General features: G+C 45.2%; 1 protein-coding gene across 2 annotated transcripts; it reads left to right on the top strand.

Annotated features, from left to right (window-relative positions):
* Window positions 1-7,832: 7,832 nt before the first annotated feature.
* NCL (nucleolin) lies at window positions 7,833-19,262 on the top strand. 2 transcript variants are annotated; one of them, XM_081096241.1, is made up of 14 exons: window positions 7,833-8,056; window positions 9,204-9,317; window positions 10,501-10,990; window positions 11,384-11,590; window positions 11,699-11,785; window positions 11,979-12,120; window positions 13,145-13,269; window positions 14,801-14,924; window positions 15,440-15,597; window positions 16,117-16,240; window positions 16,475-16,608; window positions 17,135-17,261; window positions 18,468-18,691; window positions 18,792-19,262. In XM_081096241.1, exons 1-14 carry the CDS (start codon window positions 8,039-8,041, stop codon window positions 18,866-18,868), a joined length of 2,151 nt encoding a protein of 716 aa, XP_080952367.1. In that variant the 5' UTR covers window positions 7,833-8,038; the 3' UTR covers window positions 18,869-19,262. The 2 variants fall into 2 exon arrangements, with proteins under 2 accessions (XP_080952367.1, XP_080952368.1); XM_081096242.1 differs by lacking the exon at window positions 7,833-8,056 and adding an exon at window positions 8,211-8,454.
* The last annotated feature ends 828 nt before the right edge of the window (window positions 19,263-20,090 follow it).

Genomic DNA, 20,090 nt, shown 5'->3' with positions numbered 1-20,090 from the left:
TTCAGGTTCTGAAGAAAGCACCGCCCTGAGCCTGGAGAGGCCCAGCACCCTTCATCTAGCGCAGGCCCTGGGGCTGCACCGGAACTAGGAATCTCCTCAGCGCTGCCACCTGCTGGCCAACAAGGGCCACTGCGCTTCTCTTTTTTTTTTTTTTAAATATATTTTATTGATTTTTCACAGAGAGGAAGGGAGAGAGATAGAGAGCTAGAAACATCGATGAGAGAGAAACATCAATCAGCTGCCTCCTGCACATCTCCCACTGGGGATGTGCCCGCAACCCAGGTACATGCCTTTGACCGGAATCGAACCTGGGACCCTTCAGTCCGTAGGCCGACGCTCTATCCACTGAGCCAAACCGGTTTCGGCCACTGCGCTTCTCTTGAGCAAGCAGTAAAACTGGCATAGTGATCGCCAGGTCCTCCAGCCTTTCCTTTCACTGAAGGGAAATCAGCACCCCACCCCCATCCCCTCCTTCCCAGAACAGGGGATTCTGTCTGAGGTCACCTCCGTGACGATGGCAGCACTTACTTGTCTGTTCTTTATAATCCCTCAAAGTAAAGATGGTACCCCCATATAGATGAGAAAATGAAATTAAGAATTTGAGCTTTCTGACCCAGTGAGACTTGACCTATGAACCCGGAGATCACAGCTGGATTCCCAGCCAGGGCACATGCCTGGGTTGCGGCTCAATCCCCAGTAGGGGGCGTGCAAGAGATAGCTGACCAATGATTCTCTCTTGTCATTAATGTTTCTCTCTCCCTCTTCCTCTCTGAAATCAATAACATTATATATTTTTTTAAAAGAATTTGAGCTTTATTTTTTATTTTTATTGATTTCAGAGAAGAAGGGAGAGGAAGAGAGAGATAGAAACTTCAATAATGAGAGCTAACATTGATCAGCTGTCTCCTGCACGCCCCCTCCTGGGGATCCAGCCGCAATCCAGGCATGTGCTCTTGACCAGAATCAAACCCGGGACCCTTCAGTCCGCAGGCCAGTGCTCTATCCACTGAGCCAAACCAGCTGGGGCTGAGCTTCCTTTTTAAAACATTTTTATTAAATTTTTTTTTTTTTTTTAGAGAGAGGGAAAGGGACAGGGATAGACAGAAACATTGACGAGAGCATAATCGATCGGCTGCCTTCTGCACTATTGGTGATCGAGCCCAAAATCTGGAATGGAACCAGTGACCTCTTGCTTCCTGGGTAGATGCTCAAACCCTGAGCCACGCCGGTGGATTGAGAATTTGAGTGTTTTGGCTATTGTGGTTATCTCCCATGACCCTTCTCTGCTGTCTAGCCACTCCCTTGATTATTCTTGGATACCCACTGTCCCAAGTACCAACCCACCTGAGCCTGGGGGCAGGGTGGTGGCTCAGGCCCACACTTATCAGCACAGTCCCATTACCTGGCTTCAGGATCGGCCTATAACCCAAGGGCAGTGGAGTAGACTTTCTTTTTAGCTGGGGTAGCTGGGAAGGATATTTCTAGCTCCCTCCCGACTCTAAGATATAGAGACATGAGGTTTACTGCTTGAACCGCAACAAGATGCATTTTGCCACAATGATGAAAGCGGTTTGAGCATGAAGCTGACATGGAGACGTGGGGGAAGAAAGACACAAAACAGAGTCCAGGATGATATGTTTGAGCTGCTGGATCAAGCCAGTCCTGACGTGCTGAGTCAGGGTGCCAGCACTTTGCAGTACTGGGAGCCAGTGAATCCCCTTGAGTATGAAAACAGTTTTGAGCAGCTGCAATGAAAGGTGCCTCATGCATAAGTCTTTCAAACCTCTATCTGGGTCTCTAGCTCCCTCTGCTGTGGATCGTCTTCCTTGACCTGGATCCAGAGTCTTCAAGTCCTTCTGTCTTCTTTGAGTCCTCAAGAGGGCACCAGCCCTCTCTCTAGGGCAGTGGTTCTCAACCTTCCTAATGCCGCGACCCTTTAATACAGTTCCTCATGTTGTGGTGACCCTCAATTTCATTGTTAAAAATTGAACATAATTAAAGCTTAGAGATTAATCACAAAAACAATATGTAATTATATATGTATTCTCCGATGGTCTTAGGTGACCCCTGTGAAAGGGTTGTTCGATCCCCAAAAGGGTCGCGACCACAGGTTGAGAACCACTGCCCTAGGGCCTTTGTACAGCTGTTGTGCCTGCCCAGGACACTCTCCCCTCCCCTTATGGTCTCCACCTAAATGACATCTCCTCGATAAGGCTCTTCCTGACTCCAGGTTACTCCAGAAACATCTGCTGAGCTCCTGCTCTGCCAGGCAGCGGGCGAGGCCCAGCTCCCCATGGGGAGCTCTGGAGCTGCTGCTGATCTCATGGGAGGCAACAGGCATCAAATGGCCACACTCATGATCTCAGGTGAGAGAAACGAGACCTGGACTTGGAAGTGAGAGTGTACCTGGGTGAATCCAGAGATTTCAAAGAAAGCCATGAGGCTGGAAAGCAGAGGGGGTAGTTGGGACTAGATCTCACTGTCTTGGAGTGTGGCGATGCTGAGGAGGGCTGGGATTCTGGATATATTGTGAAGGTCATCAATTGGCCTTCCAAATTTGCCAAGCTACCTCTGATTCAGCTTCCACTGCAGGCCTCCAAATAATGGTCACGGTTCATGTATTTCTCCTTGAACTTCATATATTTTTATATAAAATTTGTTATTGTGATATCATTCATATGCCATAATAGTCACCTTTTTCTTTTTTAATCCTTACCTGAGGATATTTTTCCACTGATTTTTTAGAAGGAGTGGAAGAGAGAGGGATAGACAGAGAGAAACATCAATGTGAGAGAAACACATCGATTGGTTGCCTTCTGCACAAACCCCCAACCAGGGCCCGGGCTGGGGAGGAGCCTGCAACCAAGGTACGTGCCCTTGATGGGAATCAAAACCGGAACCCTTTAGTTTGCAGGCCGAAGCTCTACCCACTGAGCAAAACTGGCTAGGGCTATTTTATTTATTTATTTATTTATTTTTAGTCACCCTTTTAAAGTGTCAATGTAAAAAACGTCTGAAACTGTGGAAAAGTTTTATGAGTTTATTTGAGCCAAACGGATGACATACTGGGGAGCAAGATCTCAAAGGCTCCAGAAAATAACAGTTCAGCAGCTTTTTTTATGCAGTTGAAATTAAGGAGGGATAATAAGGGAGATCACATGGAGGTGGGAAAGAAGGCAGGGATTGGATTATAGGATAGTTAATTATGTAATAATTATGTGCTGCTGAGGTGGTTATTTCAAAAATGTGTTAACCTAGATGCACAGAAACAATGGACAGGGCTTGTTTAAGGCCAAGACAAACCTTTTACTAAAAAGTTGTGGGCCTGCCCTGGCCAGTGTGGCTCAGTTGGTTAAGTGTGGTGCCATCCTCCCTGAGGTCCCTGGTTCAATTCCTGGTCAGGGCACATGCCCGGGTTGCGGGCTGGATCCCCAGTAGGGGGCATGCAGGAAGCAGTCCATCAATGATTTTTCTCTCATCATTGAAGTTTCTATCTCTCCCTCTCCCTTCCCTGTCTCTAAAAATCAATAAAAACATATTTAAAAAACAAAGTTATAGCCGAAACCGGTTTGGCTCAGTGGATAGAGCGTCGGCCTGTGGACTGGGAGGTCCCAGGTTCGATTCCAGTCAAGGGCACGTGCCTTGGTTGCGGGCACATCCCCAGTTGGGGGTGTGCAGGAGGCAGCTGATGGATGTTTCTAACTCTCTGTCCCTCTCCCTTCCTCTCTGTAAAGAATCAATAAAATATATTTAAAAATAAATAAAAAACAAAGCTATAGATATGGGCTGTGACTACTCAGTATGAGCTGCCCAGTTAGGAGTTTATGATCAGACCATCCTGTGAGGTTACTTTCCACAGAACCCTTTTTTCATCCACAAAAGTGTACAATTCAGCCTGACCGATGGTCAATGGTTGAGCATCAACCTATGAACCAGGAGGTCATGGTTCAATTCCCAGTCAATTATATATTTATATATTTTTTATTGATTTCAGAGAGAGATAGAAACATCAATGATGACAGAGAATCATTGATCAGCTGACTCCTGCAGGCCCCCTACTGGGGATCGAGCTCGCAACCCGGGCATGTGCCCTTGACTGGAATCAAACCCGGGACCCTTCAGTCCACAGGCCAATGCTCTATCTCAGCGGTTCTCAACCTGTGGGTCTCGACCCCTTTGGGGGTCGAACCACCCTTTCACAGGGGTCGCCTAAGACCATTGGAGAACACATATATAATTACATATTGTTTTTGTGATTAATCACTATGCTTTAATTATGTTCAATTTTTAACAATGAAATTGGGGGTCACCACAACATGAGGAACTGTATTAAAGGGTCCTGGCATTAGGAAGGTTGAGAACCACTGCTCTATCTGTTGAACCAAACCAGCTAGGGCATGTACACATTTTTATATGGACCTATGATTTCATTTCTCTTGGGTATATACATAGGAGTGGATTTGCGGGATTATATGGTAACTCTGTTTAAGCATTTAAGGAGCTGCCAGACTATTTTCCAAAGAAGCTGCACTGTTTTACATTGCTACTAGCACAGTATAGGGTTCCGATTTCTCCACATCCCCACCAACACTTCTTCTTTTGTTTTGTTTGTTTGTTTGGTTAATCCTCACCCAAGGATATTTTTCCATTGATTTTTAAAGAGAGTGGAAGGGAGGGGGAGAGACAGAGAGGGAGAGACATGGATGGGAGAGACACGTGGATTGGTTGTCTCCTGCACACACCTCCACTGGGGCCGGGGATGGCGCCTGCAACCGAAGTATGTGCCCTTGACTGGAATGGAACCCGGGACCCTTCAATCTTGGGCTGACACTTTATCCACTGAGCCAAACTGGCTAGGGCTTTTTTTTTTTTTTTTTTTTTTTAATAATAGGCATCCTAACGGGTGTGAGGTATAAATGATTTTTTAAAATTTCAGGTTTCTGAATTTACAAGGCTGAGGTCCAGACCCTCAGCTACTTTCAACCTCACCTTCTTTCAATCCTCTGCACAGGAGGGCAGATGGAGGACTGGACAGGAACAGAAGCTGAGGCCCAGGCGGGGAACAGTGGGGATTCAAGAAAGACAGTCCTTTGCTGGGAAGCCTGCTCCCGCTCAGGCAAGGCGGCCATGGGCTGGGGTTAGGCTGGAGGACCTAGAGCAGGTGCCCTGTTCTCTGGAGTATTTGTGATGCCACACTGTCTGGAACACCCGCCAGAGTTCCTAGGACCTCCCTGACTTATCCTGACATTCCTCCAACCACTCTAAGCCATCATTCATGGAATCAGCATTTACTGAGCACCAGTCATTTGCTGACACTGTGTAGAGGATGAATTCCACGTGACCTCATGAAGCATACGCACCCATAACCCATAACCGTTGATTTAAAAACCAGGTGTGTGCAGTGTGGTGGATTACGCTACAGGTGCCAGGGAGGCTGGTGTTGGGGAGGCTGGTTCAGAGTTGCTGCATTGATCCAGGCAGGAAATGAAGGCTTAAATGGAAGTAGTGGCCAGAGTAGTGGACAGATCCCAAAGACATCCGAAGGCCAGGCCTTGGGAAGCCCCTGCTGTGGGAGTAGAGGGTGAGGTTGGGTCTAAGGTGACAGCTGGCTCTTGGCACAGAGGGCTGGCTGCTGTGTCTCATTTAACGAGATATGAAAAATGGCTGTTCGGGTGGAAGAAGCTGTGACGTTCAGTTTGTGACGTTCTGAATGTGAAGAGTTATAGAACACCAAAGGCAGCTTTCTGGATCCCAGGAGGCAAGTTGTTCCTGGAGAGGAGCACCATTTGGGCACCATGGTGGTGGTGGTGGTGGGGGGGGGGGGGCAGCTCTCCACTGGGAGGTGGAGCCACGGCTGCTGCCAGAGAAGGTGCCCCAAGCAGAGGGCAGGAGGTAGGGATATATACAGGAGTTGAGACCACAGAGTCGAGGGCATTATCCAAGGAGGGAACTTACAGGGTGGAGGAGGGAAAGGAGGCAGGGGAAACGTTCCATGGAGGACACGGTCAAGGAAAAAGCCACAGAGTGGTGCAGAAAGAGGTGGTTCACTAGTGCCCTTTGGGCTAGCAACCAAGAGGGTGTTGGGGTCCTGAGAGGGACTGGCAGCATCTTTTCTCCTCTCCCTGCAGCTTGCTCTGGTGAAGGACAAGAGAAGGAAAGGAGGAGGAGGGTGAGGGTGAGGGTGAGGCAGAGAGAGGCTCCCCTGTCCCCAGTGAAAGAACATTGTTTTAGAGCAGTGGTTCTCAACCTTCCTAATGCCGCGACCCTTTAATACAGTTCCTCATGTTGTGGTGACCCCCAACCATAAGATTATTTTCGTTGCTACTTCATCACTGTAATTTTGCTACTGTTATGAATCGTAATGTCAATATCTGATATGCAGGATGTATTTTCATTGTTACAAATTGAACGTAAAGCATAGTGATTAATCACAAAAACAATATGTAATTATCTATGTGTTTTCCGATGGTCTTAGGCGACCCCTGTGAAAGGGTCGTTTGACCCCCAAAGGGGTCGCGCCCCACAGGTTGAGAACCGCTGTTTTAGAGAGAGCCTCCAGCGTCCGGGGGCCTGGAGGGGGCAGCTAAGGACCAGGGCTGTCTGCAACCCCCAGGTGGGAACGCCCGGGAGGTCTGCTTTCTCCCCGTGAAGTGGAAAATGGGTAAATGCCGGGGGCAGGGGGAGGGGGAGAAGCGAGGATCCCTGGAGAGAAGACAGGGAATAGATGCCGGGGAGATGGCAACCAGAGGCCAGATCCATTTGGAGCTCCTGGGAGGTTTTCCGAGCTGCTGCCGAGCAGTACGGTTAGAAACGCCGGCCTGCGCATCGCAGGCAGGACTCCTCTCCAGCCGGCCGGCCTCCTGGAGGGAGAGGGGGAAGCTGACCAGGGCCTGGACTGGGAGGTGCAGCAGGGGAGTCAGGGGCGGTGACTCTGGCCCAGGGCCCGCCCTCCTGCAGGCTCAGGGGTCCCTGGTCACTGGCACAGTCGGGGAGCTGAGGGCTGAGCCCCGCGTCTCTGAGCCCACGGCCAGGTCCTTTCACTCTGGCGCCCGCGGCCGGTTTCGTGATCCCTGGAAAGGGGTCGTCTGTGGGTGGCAGCAACTTCCTGCTTGTGTCTTAGGTCCCATTGGGCTTCTATTAACCTTGGAACCAATTCCCTGCTTGAACTGTTTATTTTTAATCCTCACCTGGAGGTATTTTCCCCATTTCTTTTCAGAGATTGGAAGGGAGGGAGAGTGGGAGAGAAACATCAATGCAAGAGAGACACATGGATTGGTTGCCTCCCACACTAGCCCCGGCTGCCTTTATGCACAGCTCTCCGGAGGCAACGTTAGGCGCGTGGCCCGGGAAGGAATCACCTGCGGACCCGGGGCTAAGGTGGGCCTCCCACTCCGGCGTTGTGAACCCAGGTCTCGGGCTCATCAAGGAAATATAGGCGAATTCCTTTCTCCATGGCAGCTGAGAGGCTAAGCATGGGGTGCGGGGCGGGGATATCGAAAAACTCTGCCCGAGTCGACAGGATCCCGACACACCGGGAGCAGGAGAGGGCCGGTACCTACGGCGCGCCGAGATCGACACACGCGGCGCCAAAAAATGTCCGTCCCAAGGCGCAGGCTCCGCGGAGGGGCGCTTCGGTCACCGCGCGCCCACCATCCAATCAACGTCGGCCTTGCACAAAGCGACCCACCCCCCAGGCCGCCGAAACGGAATCTCCACCCTCTCCTCCGGCGGCCTTGGCTCGCCCACTCCTGCCCAGGCCCCGCCCCGCGACGTCCTCGATAGAGATTCGCAATTGGCTCGTGGGATGAGCGCAAACTCTGGTTGGTTGAAGTGGAGTCACGAGGGCACAGTCGTCGCCTTTCCAGAGGGGATTACTGGGCAGGCTCAGTCTTTCGCCTCAGTCTCGAGCTCTAGCTGGTAGCGAGACGTACGCGCTCCGGTTCTTCAGTACTAGCGGCCGCCATCGACGCCGTTTGGTTCCTCTGGGCACATCTGCGCCACTCACCCGCTACACACTCCACCCTCATAAGCCGCCGCCATGGTGAAGCTCGCAAAGGTAAGAGGCCTTCCTCGCGCAATCACGGACGCCGAGGCCTATTTTCTGAGGAGCGCGCGCGCGGCGCCGCGAGGAGGAGGGCCTGCGCGCCGTCCCAGGCGCATTCGAGGGCGCCATGCTGCGGGAAGTCTCGCGTGAGCAATGCGGAGGTCTCGCGTTTTTTGGGTACTTTTTGGCGAGGTGGAGAGCTTGCAGGTGTTGCTGAAACGGCGTGGAAAGACCTCGGGACTGAGCGTAGTCCCGAGGGGGCGCTGCGACTCGGTAGAGGGATGAGGCCAAACTCCTGGGACCGGTGCGAGCGGGACACCGCCTCCTGACGCACGTGCCTCGGCGGGCGGCCCGCCACGTGGGCCGTGCCGCGTGGGTCCTGGCGTCTCCGGAGGGGACCGTTCCGTGAGGTGGGGAGCGGCCGGATTTCTTCATTTGGAGGCCCGCGGCCTATAGGATCTTAACTATGAGGTGCACCCCGGAAGGAGGCCCCGCCGCGTGCTCTCTGTGCCTGGCTGCGCGCACATGGTGGAGATGGCCCCACGTGGCCCTGGGGCGGGGTTTCCCCGGGAAAGGAAAATTGTAAGACCAATGGTCTTAAAGACGTGAGTTTTCTTCAATGTTGCCCTGATTTAACGTCAGAGGAGTGGTGGGATAAGGTGCCAGAATTTACTGAGGGTTTTTTTTTCTGAAACTATTGGGGTGACGTTGGTCAACATGAACATAAAGGGTTTAAGTGTGGGTTTCTATGTTACAAGAGCTGTGTATTGCACCACGTGTTCACTACACAGTCAAATCTGTCAGCATATGTTAGGACACCTCTACTGCCATCATCAAAGGGTTTTTTAAGGCAGTTTTCCCCAGGTGAGGTTTTGAGTTGTTGGCATTAAAATGGTTCCATTGTAGGCTAGTGAGTATTAAGAAATTGTGCCTGATATAAGAGTAGATTTTGGAAGTATAAATTTTAAAACGGGTGTGCTTAAGGCAATAGGAAGAGGGAGATGATTTCTTTGAAATTGCCTTTTTACCTAGGGTTGGTTTATGTTATTTGTAATTGACAGAATGAAAAGTGGGTTCTGAGAAAGGGAGATGACCTTGTACTATGAAGAATGAGCAAAATGTGGGAGGTTTAATGTGCTAATGACCGTGTCTATTGTAGGCTGGTAAAAATCAAGGTGACCCCAAGAAAATGGCTCCTCCTCCAAAGGAGGTAGAAGAAGATAGTGAAGATGAGGAAATGTCAGATGAAGAAGATGAAAGCAGTGGAGAAGAGGTAATTATGTACAATTTAATGCAGAGTCATGTACAGTCGTGTTGTATGCGTGAAAATACTGGCAAAGGTAAGATTGTATTCCTTCATACATGCCTTATTGAAATGGTTGAGCGTCAAAATTACTGTAAGGGCAAGTATTTGGATGAGCTTGAGAGAAAAGACTAGAGCCTCTTCCTCATGATGATGTATTAAATCATTTTTCCAGTTTCAACTTGCTAGCCCCACATACTAGATGAGGAAACAGCCTGGACAGCTAGCTGTCTTGTATGTGGTGGTGCTGGGCATTGTATTCAGGTCTGAGATCAGTCCTACCAGATTCCTTTTCCAGCCGCCAAGCAGGTCTCTGTTTCTGTATGAGTTTTGTAACAATAGTCACACTTTATAATGTGGAGGGAGGAACGCCAGCTCCCTTTATACTGACGATGACACTTTGGTACTCCTGGCTACTGTTGCTTACTGTAAAGACAACTACAAGTCTTATTTTAACACATAACTTGATAAAACTGATGGTCAACGAGAAGTAACTTTGAGTGTGACTTGAATGTAGATAATGTTTTTATCAAGTTAACTGCCCACTCTTCATATTAATTTTGCAAGGACTGTCCAGCCTATTTGATAACTCATTTTATCTCTGGTCCTAATACTGAGCTTTCAGTGAACTTTATACCACCTCCCCAAATGATTTAATAACACTTAACAGAGCTCTTAGTTACAGAAATTCATAATCCTTAAAACAACATGTAACATTAGTTATCATTGTCAGAAGAGAAAAAAATTTGAGGCTTTAAAAAATCTTTCCTAGGGCCACACAGTAGCAGATGAGATCCAGATAGTCTAATTTTAGACTGCATTTGGGTACTTTTGGGCGAGGTGAAGAGCTTTGCCAAAGCCGAAGCAATTACAATATGAGGTAAAGAAATTCACAAGTCTGGGTCCAGAGGTATTTGAAGTGTTAAGGGTTTATTATGATTGGATATTTTACCTGAAAATGAGGACTGTGATTTCATAGGTACAGAGAAGGCCATGTAACATGATGCTATAGCTTAACATGCTAGTGTATACCTAATACTATGTGGTCTTGAACCAGAGGTAGTGCCAGAATTTAGCACTCATTTATGTGGGAACCAATGCTCACTTTTTGAGTTTAAAAATAGACTCATGTTTATTTTTATTTAATTTACAGATTATCATTCCTCAGAAAAAAGGCAAGAAGGCTACCACAACTCCAGGAAAGAAGGTGATGGTTTCCTCAACAAAAAAGATTGCAGTTGCCACACCAGGCAAGAAAGCAGTTGTCACCCCTGGCAAAAAGGCAGTGGCTGTGCCAACCCCTGGCAAAAAGGCAGCAGTTACACCAGCCAAAGCATTAGCCACACCTGGTAAGAAGGGAGGCACACCAGGCAAAGCATTGGTAGCAACTCCTGGTAAGAAGGGAGCAGCCATCCCAGTCAAGGGAGCAAAGAACGGCAAGAATGCCAAGAAGGAAGATAGTGATGAGGAAGATGATGACGACAGTGAAGAGGAGGATGATGACGATGAGGAGGATGAGGATGAAGATGAGGATGAAATTCAGCCAGCAGTGATGAAAGCTACTGCTGCTGCTCCTGCCTCAGATGATGAGGATGATGACGAAGATGAGGATGAAGATGAGGATGAGGATGATGACGAAGATGGTAAGGCGTTCTATTGGTAGTTCTTGGGCTCTTCTCTTGTTTGCAAGGTACATTAGGGTGAGGTTGTGGAGTGGGTGGGCAACATGCAGACATACTCCTTCCATGACACCATGGGGATTAGATAAAAATCCTCCCAGGGATTTTCCATGCTGGTTGTATACTAGGGTGTTAGTTAGCCATGAATGATTGCCTGTCTCTGAGAAAATGTTTAACACAGCACATTCTATGAGTAGTTTTCATGATATAGGGTTTTGCTTCCAAGTAATCTGTTAATTCTTGCTATAACTACTAAGCACAGTATTATGTATTTTTTTTTCCCTCTAGATTTATCTGAAACTATGTTGGTTTGGGGATAATTCTTTTGAGTTTTTGACTAGGAAGCTTCTCTTTCAGACTCTGAAGAAGAACCAATGGAGATTGCACCAGCCAAAGGCAAGAAAGCTCCTGTAAAAGCTGTTCCTGTGAAGGCCAAGAGCACAGCTGAGGATGAAGATGAGGAGGACGATGAAGATGAGGATGATGATGATGATGATGAAGATGATGATGAGGAGGACGATGAAGATGATGAAGACGAGGATGATGAGGAAGAGGAGGAGGAAGGTAATTGAGCTAGATTCTAAAGTGATTTGGTATGAGTTTTATTTAAAGAAGATACTGAATATGTGTGGTTACTTATGGATAACACAGTTTGTTTGAAATCTTGTCCAGAGCCTGTCAAAGAAGCACCTGGAAAACGAAAGAAGGAAATGGCCAAACAGAAAGCTGCTCCTGAGGCCAAGAAACAGAAAGTGGAAGGTAACTTGTCAGAATGGAGAGGGGGAGGGATTTGCACCTAATAGCACAAGTGATGAACAAAAAAGGGACTTAATACTGAAACCTGATGTTACATTGCAGTATGCTGATGTGCTATGTATAGAAATTTATGTTGGAAATCAAATTCATCCCATACTTTATAAATCAGATTAATTTGAGTTAATTTTTTGTGCAGCCACAGAACCGACTACAGCTTTCAATCTCTTTGTTGGAAACCTGAACTTCAACAAGTCTGCTCCTGAATTAAAAACGGGTATCAGTGATGTTTTTGCTAAAAACGATCTTGCTGTTGTGGATGTCAGAATTGGTGTGTCCAGGTAGGTATGGGGAAGTTAAGCCATTGTACTCCTGGGTCTGCTAATGCTTTTTTCCCTCCCTTTTTAGAACATTAGTACTTTACTCTTAAGCATGAATGTGTCTTCAAAGTTTAGACATTAATGAACTATTACTTAGATTATTAAATTGTATGACCTTCCCCAATTGAAGTTTCCATAATCTCCCTTAACTTTTGATATAGCACAAAATAATTTTTGATAAGCTATGAGATTTTATTCTTTTTTTAAAAAAAATATATTTTATTGATTTTCCACAGAGAGGAAGGGAGAGAGATAGAGAGTTAGAAACATCGGTGAGAGAGAAACATCGATCAGCTGCCTCCTGCACATCCCCCACTGGGGACGTGCCTGCAACCCAAGTACATGCCCTTGACCGGAATCGAACCTGGGACCTTTCAGTCCACAGGCCGACGCTCTATCCACTGAGCCAAACCGGTTTCGGCAAGCTTTTATTCTTAAAAATATTTAATTTGAAACTATTAGATACAAATAACCAGATAGGATTCTCCTACCTTGATGCTTTAACAAGTTCTTTTTGTTAGCTGTTATGAGCAGTATAGTTAATAAAGACAAACTCATGCCCTAACCGGTTTGGCTCAGTGGATAGAGCGTTGGCCTGCGGATTGAAGGGTCCCAGTTTGATTCTGGTCAAGGGCATGTACCTTGGTTGCAGGAACATCCCCGGTAGCGGGTGTGCAGGAGGCAGCGGATCGATGTTTCTAGCTCTCTGTCCCTCTCCCTTCCTCTCTGTGGAAAGTCAATGAAACATTTTTTAAAAAGACAAACTCAGAGGTGGATCTGCATTAGGTCTTGGTACTTACACCTCAGTCTGTATCCAGAGTTTTCAGTGTCTTACTTAATTTTGCTAGTAAGAGTGTGGTGCTTTTTAACTTAATCCGTTTGCCCCATCGCATTAGTGTTGCTGTTTGTCTAGAATACATGTTAATGAGGGGTCTTCTGTTTTTTTAAAACTGTAATTTTTATCCTTTGCCTTATCACCTTAAAGGAAGTTTGGCTATGTGGATTTTGAATCTGCTGAGGACCTGGAAAAAGCCTTAGAACTCACTGGTTTAAAAGTCTTTGGCAATGAAATTAAACTAGAAAAACCAAAGGGAAAAGACAGTAAAAAAGGTATGTACTGCTTTAGGTAATTGTGATACTGGGAGGTATTTCCTTCATTGATATATTTCTAGAGTAACTGGCCAGGTTAAATAACTACTCCCCCCCCCCCCCCCCCAGTCTTGTGAGGATTAAATAAATTAGAATGTTAAATGTTTACAGTAGTGCCTGGCAGTATTTGCTGGTGCTAGAAATTCCTGAGTCAGCAAGCAAGAATGGACTAATAAAAAATAACTGTTTAGCTCTGGCAGTGTGACTGAGTTGGTGAACATCATCCCATGTACCAAAAGGTTGCCTGTTCAAATTCCCAGTCAGGACACATGCCCAGGTTGCAGGCTTGATTCCCCCAGTTGGGGGAGGGGGGGCGGGGTGCGTGCAGGAGGCAGCCAATTGATGCCTCTTTTCCTAAATTTTAAAAAAACCTTCAAAAGAAATATAGCCTAGCCATCATGGCTCAGTCAGTGAGCGGTGACCTATGAACCAGGTGGTCAGGGTTCCATTCCTGGTCAGGGCATATAAATGGCCAGGTTGTAGGCTTGAACCCCAATGTGGGGCATGCAGGAGGCAGTTGATCAATGATTTTTATCATTGATGTTTCTAATCTCCCTCCCTCTGAAATCAATAAAAATGTATTTAAAAAATTATATAATTGTTTAGATGTACAGGCATACCCTAATATAGGGAGATCTTTCCTCACTGGAACTAGATCAAATCCCTGACTATTTCTGTATCTTTCTTGTACTTTGTCATGTTTCATATGTGTTCATGACTCTTTTTTTAAGATTTTTAAATTGATTTTTGAGAGAGATCCATCAGTCGGCCACCTGGAAGATCAAGCCCACAACCCAGGCTTGTGCCTTCGCCCAACCAACTGAGCCACACCAGCCAGTGCTGCTCATGACTTTAAATTTAAAATGCCCAGCTGGTGTGGCTCAGTGGTTGAGGATTGACCTATGAGCCAGGAGGTCATGGTTCGATACCCAGTGTGGGGTGTGTAGGAGGCAGCCAATCCATGATTCTTTCATCATTGATGTTTCCATCTCTCTCCCTCTGCCTTTCTCTCTGAAATCAATAAAAATATATTTAAAAGTATATATTTTGATTTCAGAGAGAAAGGGAGAGAGAGAAACATCAATGATGAGAAAGAATCTTGGATCGCTGCCTTCTGCATGCCCCCCACTGGGGATCAAATCTACAACCCAGGCATGTGCCCTTGACCAGAATCAAATCCGGGATCCTCAGTCCCTAGGCTGATGCTCTCTACCCACTGAACCAAACCAGCTAGGGCGAGAATACATTTTTGAAACAAACTGCTAAGCACCTACTAGGTTGAGTTCCAAGTTTCCAGCACATAGTTTGATGTCGGGTGTGACGGGAGCTTGTGTCTTGCTACTGCTGTATTGCCATACTATTGGTGTCTGTCTTTTGTACATTTATAGGACCCCAAATTATTAAACAGAACTTTTCTCTTGGTCAGTATCTTAGAGGTAAGGAGAAAGGTCTTTTAACCCATCCAATTCATTTTGTGTTTTTTAAAATTTAGATCGAGATGCAAGAACACTGTTGGCAAAAAATCTGCCTTATAAAGTTACTCAGGACGAATTAAAAGAAGTGTTTGAAGATGCTATGGAGATCAGATTAGTCAGCAAGGATGGAAAAAGTAAAGGGTATGTTTTGTGTCTATCGGAATGTTAAGAGTTTTATAAATCAATATGATTCTAATTTATGAAAGGAATGGCCCAACTTTCCTATGTGTGATTTGGGCAAATCTATAACCTGTGCCTTAATTTCCTATCTGTACAATCGGGATAATGTACTTAATTTATAGTGATTTTAAAAGAGGAGTTAATGTGAAAAAAGGATTACAAAATATATAGTGTATGCTTTGTAAGGAATGGCAATTATTTGTGTTAAAAATTAATATGATTGTCCAACCTTCATGGCTCAGTGATTGAGCGTCGACCTGTGAACCAGGAGGTCGCTGTTTGAGGCCAGCCGGGTTGCGGGCTCAATCCCCAGTGTGGGGCATGTAGTAGGTGGCCAGTCAGATTCTCTCTCATCATTCATGTTTCTGTCTCTCTCCCCTCTCTGAAATCAATAAAAAATAAAAAATTTAAAAAAATTAATATCGTTTTAAAAATCAAGCAAATTCCTTTTTTTTTTTTTAAACACCCTTTTGCAGGATTGCTTATATTGAATTTAAGACAGAAGCTGATGCAGAGAAAACCTTGGAAGAAAAGCAAGGGACAGAAATAGATGGGCGATCCATTTCTCTGTACTATACTGGAGAGAAAGGTCAAAATCAAGACCATAGAGGTGGAAAGAACAGCACTTGGAGTGGTAAGAATTTATGGGCTTCCTACAGGGTTCTAGAATTGATGGAGCGAAATCCTTTGCATCTTTGAATTTGATATAAGATGACTGACTGAGTGTAGATGTAGTTAAGCAAGTTATGCTTCTATTTGTAATAGTAATTCTGTGTTTTGAATGAGAGCTATATGAAATCATTTTGCATTAGAACGTAGACAAGTTTAACTCCTTTGTTTTATATTTTGAATGACTTCATGTACATTTTTAAAATTTTACTTAATGTAAATTTTAAAATTAGAGTTTTGTTCTAGGAAGATATAGATCAGTAGTTAGCTTACACTTTTGAATAACAGGAATGGAAGGAAGCCAGACATAACGGTGCATTATAGGTACTCAGTATATTGAGACACTCGAAATGGGATTCTATCTGCATCAACATTAGTATGTTAACTCTCCTAAGCACAGAAATTCTTAAGAACAAGATATAGCTGTGACTGAAGTTGTGAACCACTGTTTCACAGTTTTAATTTGGCATCTCTTTATTTGTAGGTGAATCAAAAACTCTGGTTTTAAGCAACCTTTCCTACAGTGCAACAGAAGAAACTCTTCAGGAAGTATTTGAAAAGGCAACTTTTATCAAAGTGCCCCAGAACCAAAATGGCAAATCTAAAGGGTATAGTAATTTGTATCTTTATGTTGTCAGTCATTGGCTGTAAGAGTGTTTTGAATAGATATAATCCTGTAACCCTGTCTGTCAGAAGTTGAATCATTTTTAGCTATACAAATCAGTATAAAATAAAGAGCCTCATTTATTTGCTTGAGCGGGGAGAAAAGACTTATGGCATCAGGTACAATTGCAGAGGAGCCATGAGCTTGGTAACTTATTCTAAATATTGTTCATCCTCAGGTATGCATTTATAGAATTTGCTTCATTTGAAGATGCTAAAGAAGCTTTAAATTCCTGTAATAAAAGAGAAATTGAGGGCAGAGCAATCAGGCTGGAATTGCAAGGACCCAGAGGATCACCTAATGCAAGAAGCCGTAAGTTACAATTACCAGGGTGTTGTGGTTGGGGGATAGCTCTCCTCAGTGCCATGGTTCAACTTGGGTCAGATCTAGAGGTGAACTTTTTTTTTTTCTGTTGTTGCTGAGTAAATGGCACTGGATATGATGACTGATTATCTGAGAAATAATTGATGAAATCCAAGAAAATTCCTCTAGATAGTCAAGTTCTGATCCAGCCACTTCAGCTCTGAGCAACAGATTTGCCCGTGGTTTACTGCCCTGTGTAGTGGTTGTAGCTTCCTGCTTGAGATCTGTCTCACTTGTTTGGGTTGGCTCTCCTGCTTTTGTAAAAGATCTGCTTTGGTGGTCAAAGTAGACTTGAGATAGCAATTGATTTAAGCCCTTTGAGTTCATTAAGTATTAGTTGTCTAAGATTACCTTCTTTTTCTCATAGAGACACTTGAGGGTTCCGATACAACAAGCATTCTTGGCTAGTGGTCATTCTAAACATTACATAAATCCATGTCATCATTATGAATGATTATTTTTTGTTCTTCCCCAGAGCCATCCAAAACTCTATTTGTCAAAGGTCTGTCTGAGGAGACTACGGAAGAGACATTGAAGGAGTCATTTGATGGCTCTGTCCGGGCAAGGATAGTCACTGACCGGGAGACGGGCTCTTCCAAAGGGTAAGGTGCAGGAGGGTACAGTGTCCACTGAGTGGGGACCTCTCATCCAGTGTGTCTTCTCAATGAGCTCCTTTCTGTCGCTCTGTGGCAGTTTATGGATTCGCACGAGAAGAAGAGACAATTCACAGAGCTAGCATTATTTTGCCTCCTGTCTTCAGAGGTATATTCTGCTGTTCTGTGAGACATTTTTGCATTTAGGCTGTCAGTAAACCCAGTTTCAACTTTCTGGAGAGAGCTACTCTTGACACTTTGGTCTTTTCTCAATTGAGCAAGGCTACTTTCTTGGGGATCGATGTCCAATATGTGAGTCAAACCTCAGTTCTTAAATGTCTCCCATCTCAAACAGTTCTGTTCTTGACCAACTTGTTCACAGAAAAAAAATATTTCTAATAACAAAACTGCAGTTCTAGGCCCTTTCACCTAGACGTGATAACCCTTTTATGCTGATACATTAGCATGACAAAAAGCATCTCTCAGGCCACAGACGGGAGAGAATGTAAATCAGTTTACCTCTAAACTTCTAGTTGTTAGCATCTCAGGAAATTGTGCTGTGAATATTTTTGTGTGTTTTGCTGGTGAAATGGAAGCTTAGCATAATTTTAAAACAAGAGTGCTGATGTTGCTGTGTGAAAGTGCTCGAAAAACAATGATCACAGGAAATTGGAGAGATAGAAAAACTGTTGTTGATTTGGATAAATGAAAAGCAGCTGGCTGAGGCCATGATCCCTGAGAAAGAAGATGCTGCACCAGTGGAACCTGTGCTGAAAGTGATTTAAGGCTAGTTAAGGCTGAATAGACCCATGAACCAACCAGTAGGTCACAGTTCGATTCCTGATCAGGGCACATGCCTGGGTTGTGGGCTTGATCCCCAGATCCTCTCTGATCATTGATGTTTCTATCTCTCCCTCTCCCTTTGTCTCAAATCAGTAATAAAAATATATATTAAAATAAGTAAATAAAGCCAGTAGGGGTGGTTCCATAAAAGTAAGAAGAGAAATGTTTGTTTATATAAAACAATATGTTAGACATGTTTTATGTATAAGAAAGATTAAAACAGAATCCTTTAGTGGTCTGGAATGGATTCAATTTACATTTCTAGTGGGGAAAATGATTCCATTTTTGAAGAGCCTGCTGGAATGAATGAAGTTAGAGTGTATTTTCCATATATCTTTGCTTTATAATGGATAATTTTATTTGGTGTTTTAGGTTTGGTTTTGTAGACTTCAACAGTGAGGAAGATGCCAAAGCCGCTAAGGAGGCCATGGAAGACGGTGAAATTGATGGAAACAAAGTTACTTTGGACTGGGCCAAGCCTAAGGGTGAAGGTGGCTTCGGGGGTCGTGGTGGAGGCAGAGGTGGCTTTGGAGGCCGAGGCGGTGGCAGAGGAGGCCGAGGTGGATTTGGTGGCAGAGGCCGGGGAGGTTTTGGAGGTAAGGATCATTGGGGTCCACATCAGTGGTCACTATCACTGGGGGAGGGAGACCTGGCAGCTTTGCACCTGTTCTTTAATGATGTCTTCCCTTCCTTCAGGTCGAGGAGGCTTCCGAGGAGGCAGAGGAGGAGGGGGAGACCATAAGCCACAAGGAAAGAAGACGAAGTTTGATTAGTTTCTTCGATCCCTGTCTTTCCCTCTTCCATTTGAAAAAGAAAGGACTCTGGTGTTTTTACTCTGTTACCTGATCAATGACAGAGCCTTCTAAGGACATTCCAAGACAGTATACAGTCCTGTGGTCTACTTGGAAATCCATTTAGATAACATTTCAAAGGAGATAACCTGTTGGTTTTGACTGGATATTCGTATAAACTTTTTAAAGAGATGAGTGGTAGAGCTAACCCTTATCTGTAAGTTTTGAATTTATATTGTTTCTTCCCCGTGTACAAAACCATTTTTTTCCTACAAATAGTTTTTTTGTGTGTGTGTTGGGATATAAAGGAAAGCAGAACGTTTTATCATAATTTTGCTTCAGCAGCTATGGGACAAATTAAAAGTCCTAAACTCTGGTGCCAGACTTGTACTTCCTAGAGTGTTTCTCCTGGAACATTGAAGGTGGAGCATGGTAAACCCACTTCAGATCCATCCCACCCCTGATGAAAATGCTTGATGCTTAGGTTTCAAATGCTCCAGCCACAAGTTTGGTGAAATGGAAGTTTCCTCTGGCTTCTTGGGAGGCCAGTGTGTTCTGACAAGCTCAGGAAAGAGGAACAGGAGCCCTTTGGTTAGGCCTCCTTAGATACATGCTGAGTATGGATTCTGGAATAGTCAGTGACTAATGTTGGATGAATGGACCAATGGGGACTGTGAGGCTGGGGAAGAAGCTACCAATCCAATAGATGATGGACCTGGTATTTTTTGGTCTATCTTCCAGCAACCTTAGGTGGAGCTATAAGAAAGGCCTTTGGTTTTGCACTATGTGCAGTACCCAGACATTCTAACTGACTTATTAAACATTCCCTGCCCGTTAGACACACACACACACACACACACTTTTGTTAGAAGTTAAAGGTTGATGAGATGTCTAGGGTCAAGGGACTGACATCATACATTTACTTGAAAAATGGTGCCCCAGCCCAGCTGATGTGGCTCAATGGTTGAGTGAAGATGTATGAGCCAGAGGTCATAGTTCAATTCCTGGTCTGGGCACATGCTGGAGTTGCAGGCTTGATCCCCAGTAGGGGGCATGCAGGAGACAACTGACGAATGATTCTCACGTTTCTCCCTCTGAAATCAAGGAAAACCTTTAAAGTACCCCCAGTGACAGCTGAGTTTTTAAAATATTTTTGATTCCAGGGAGTGAGGGAAACCTCAATGATGAGAGAATCATTGATCGG

The sequence above is a fragment of the Myotis nattereri genome, assembly GCF_964212035.1.
Source record: "Myotis nattereri genome assembly, chromosome: 7".
Lineage (NCBI taxonomy): Eukaryota > Metazoa > Chordata > Mammalia > Chiroptera > Vespertilionidae > Myotis > Myotis nattereri.
Note: the sequence above shows the minus strand (reverse complement) of the source record. Positions and strands in the feature narration are given on the sequence as shown.

Excerpts from the sequence above, each read along its gene's own strand:
- NCL (XM_081096241.1), top strand. Across the intron at positions 11,786-11,978 it reads CAAGAAACAGAAAGTGGAAG|CCACAGAACCGACTACAGCT; the intron begins GTAACTTGTCAG and ends TTTTTTGTGCAG. Across the intron at positions 16,609-17,134 it reads ATCACCTAATGCAAGAAGCC|AGCCATCCAAAACTCTATTT; the intron begins GTAAGTTACAAT and ends GTTCTTCCCCAG.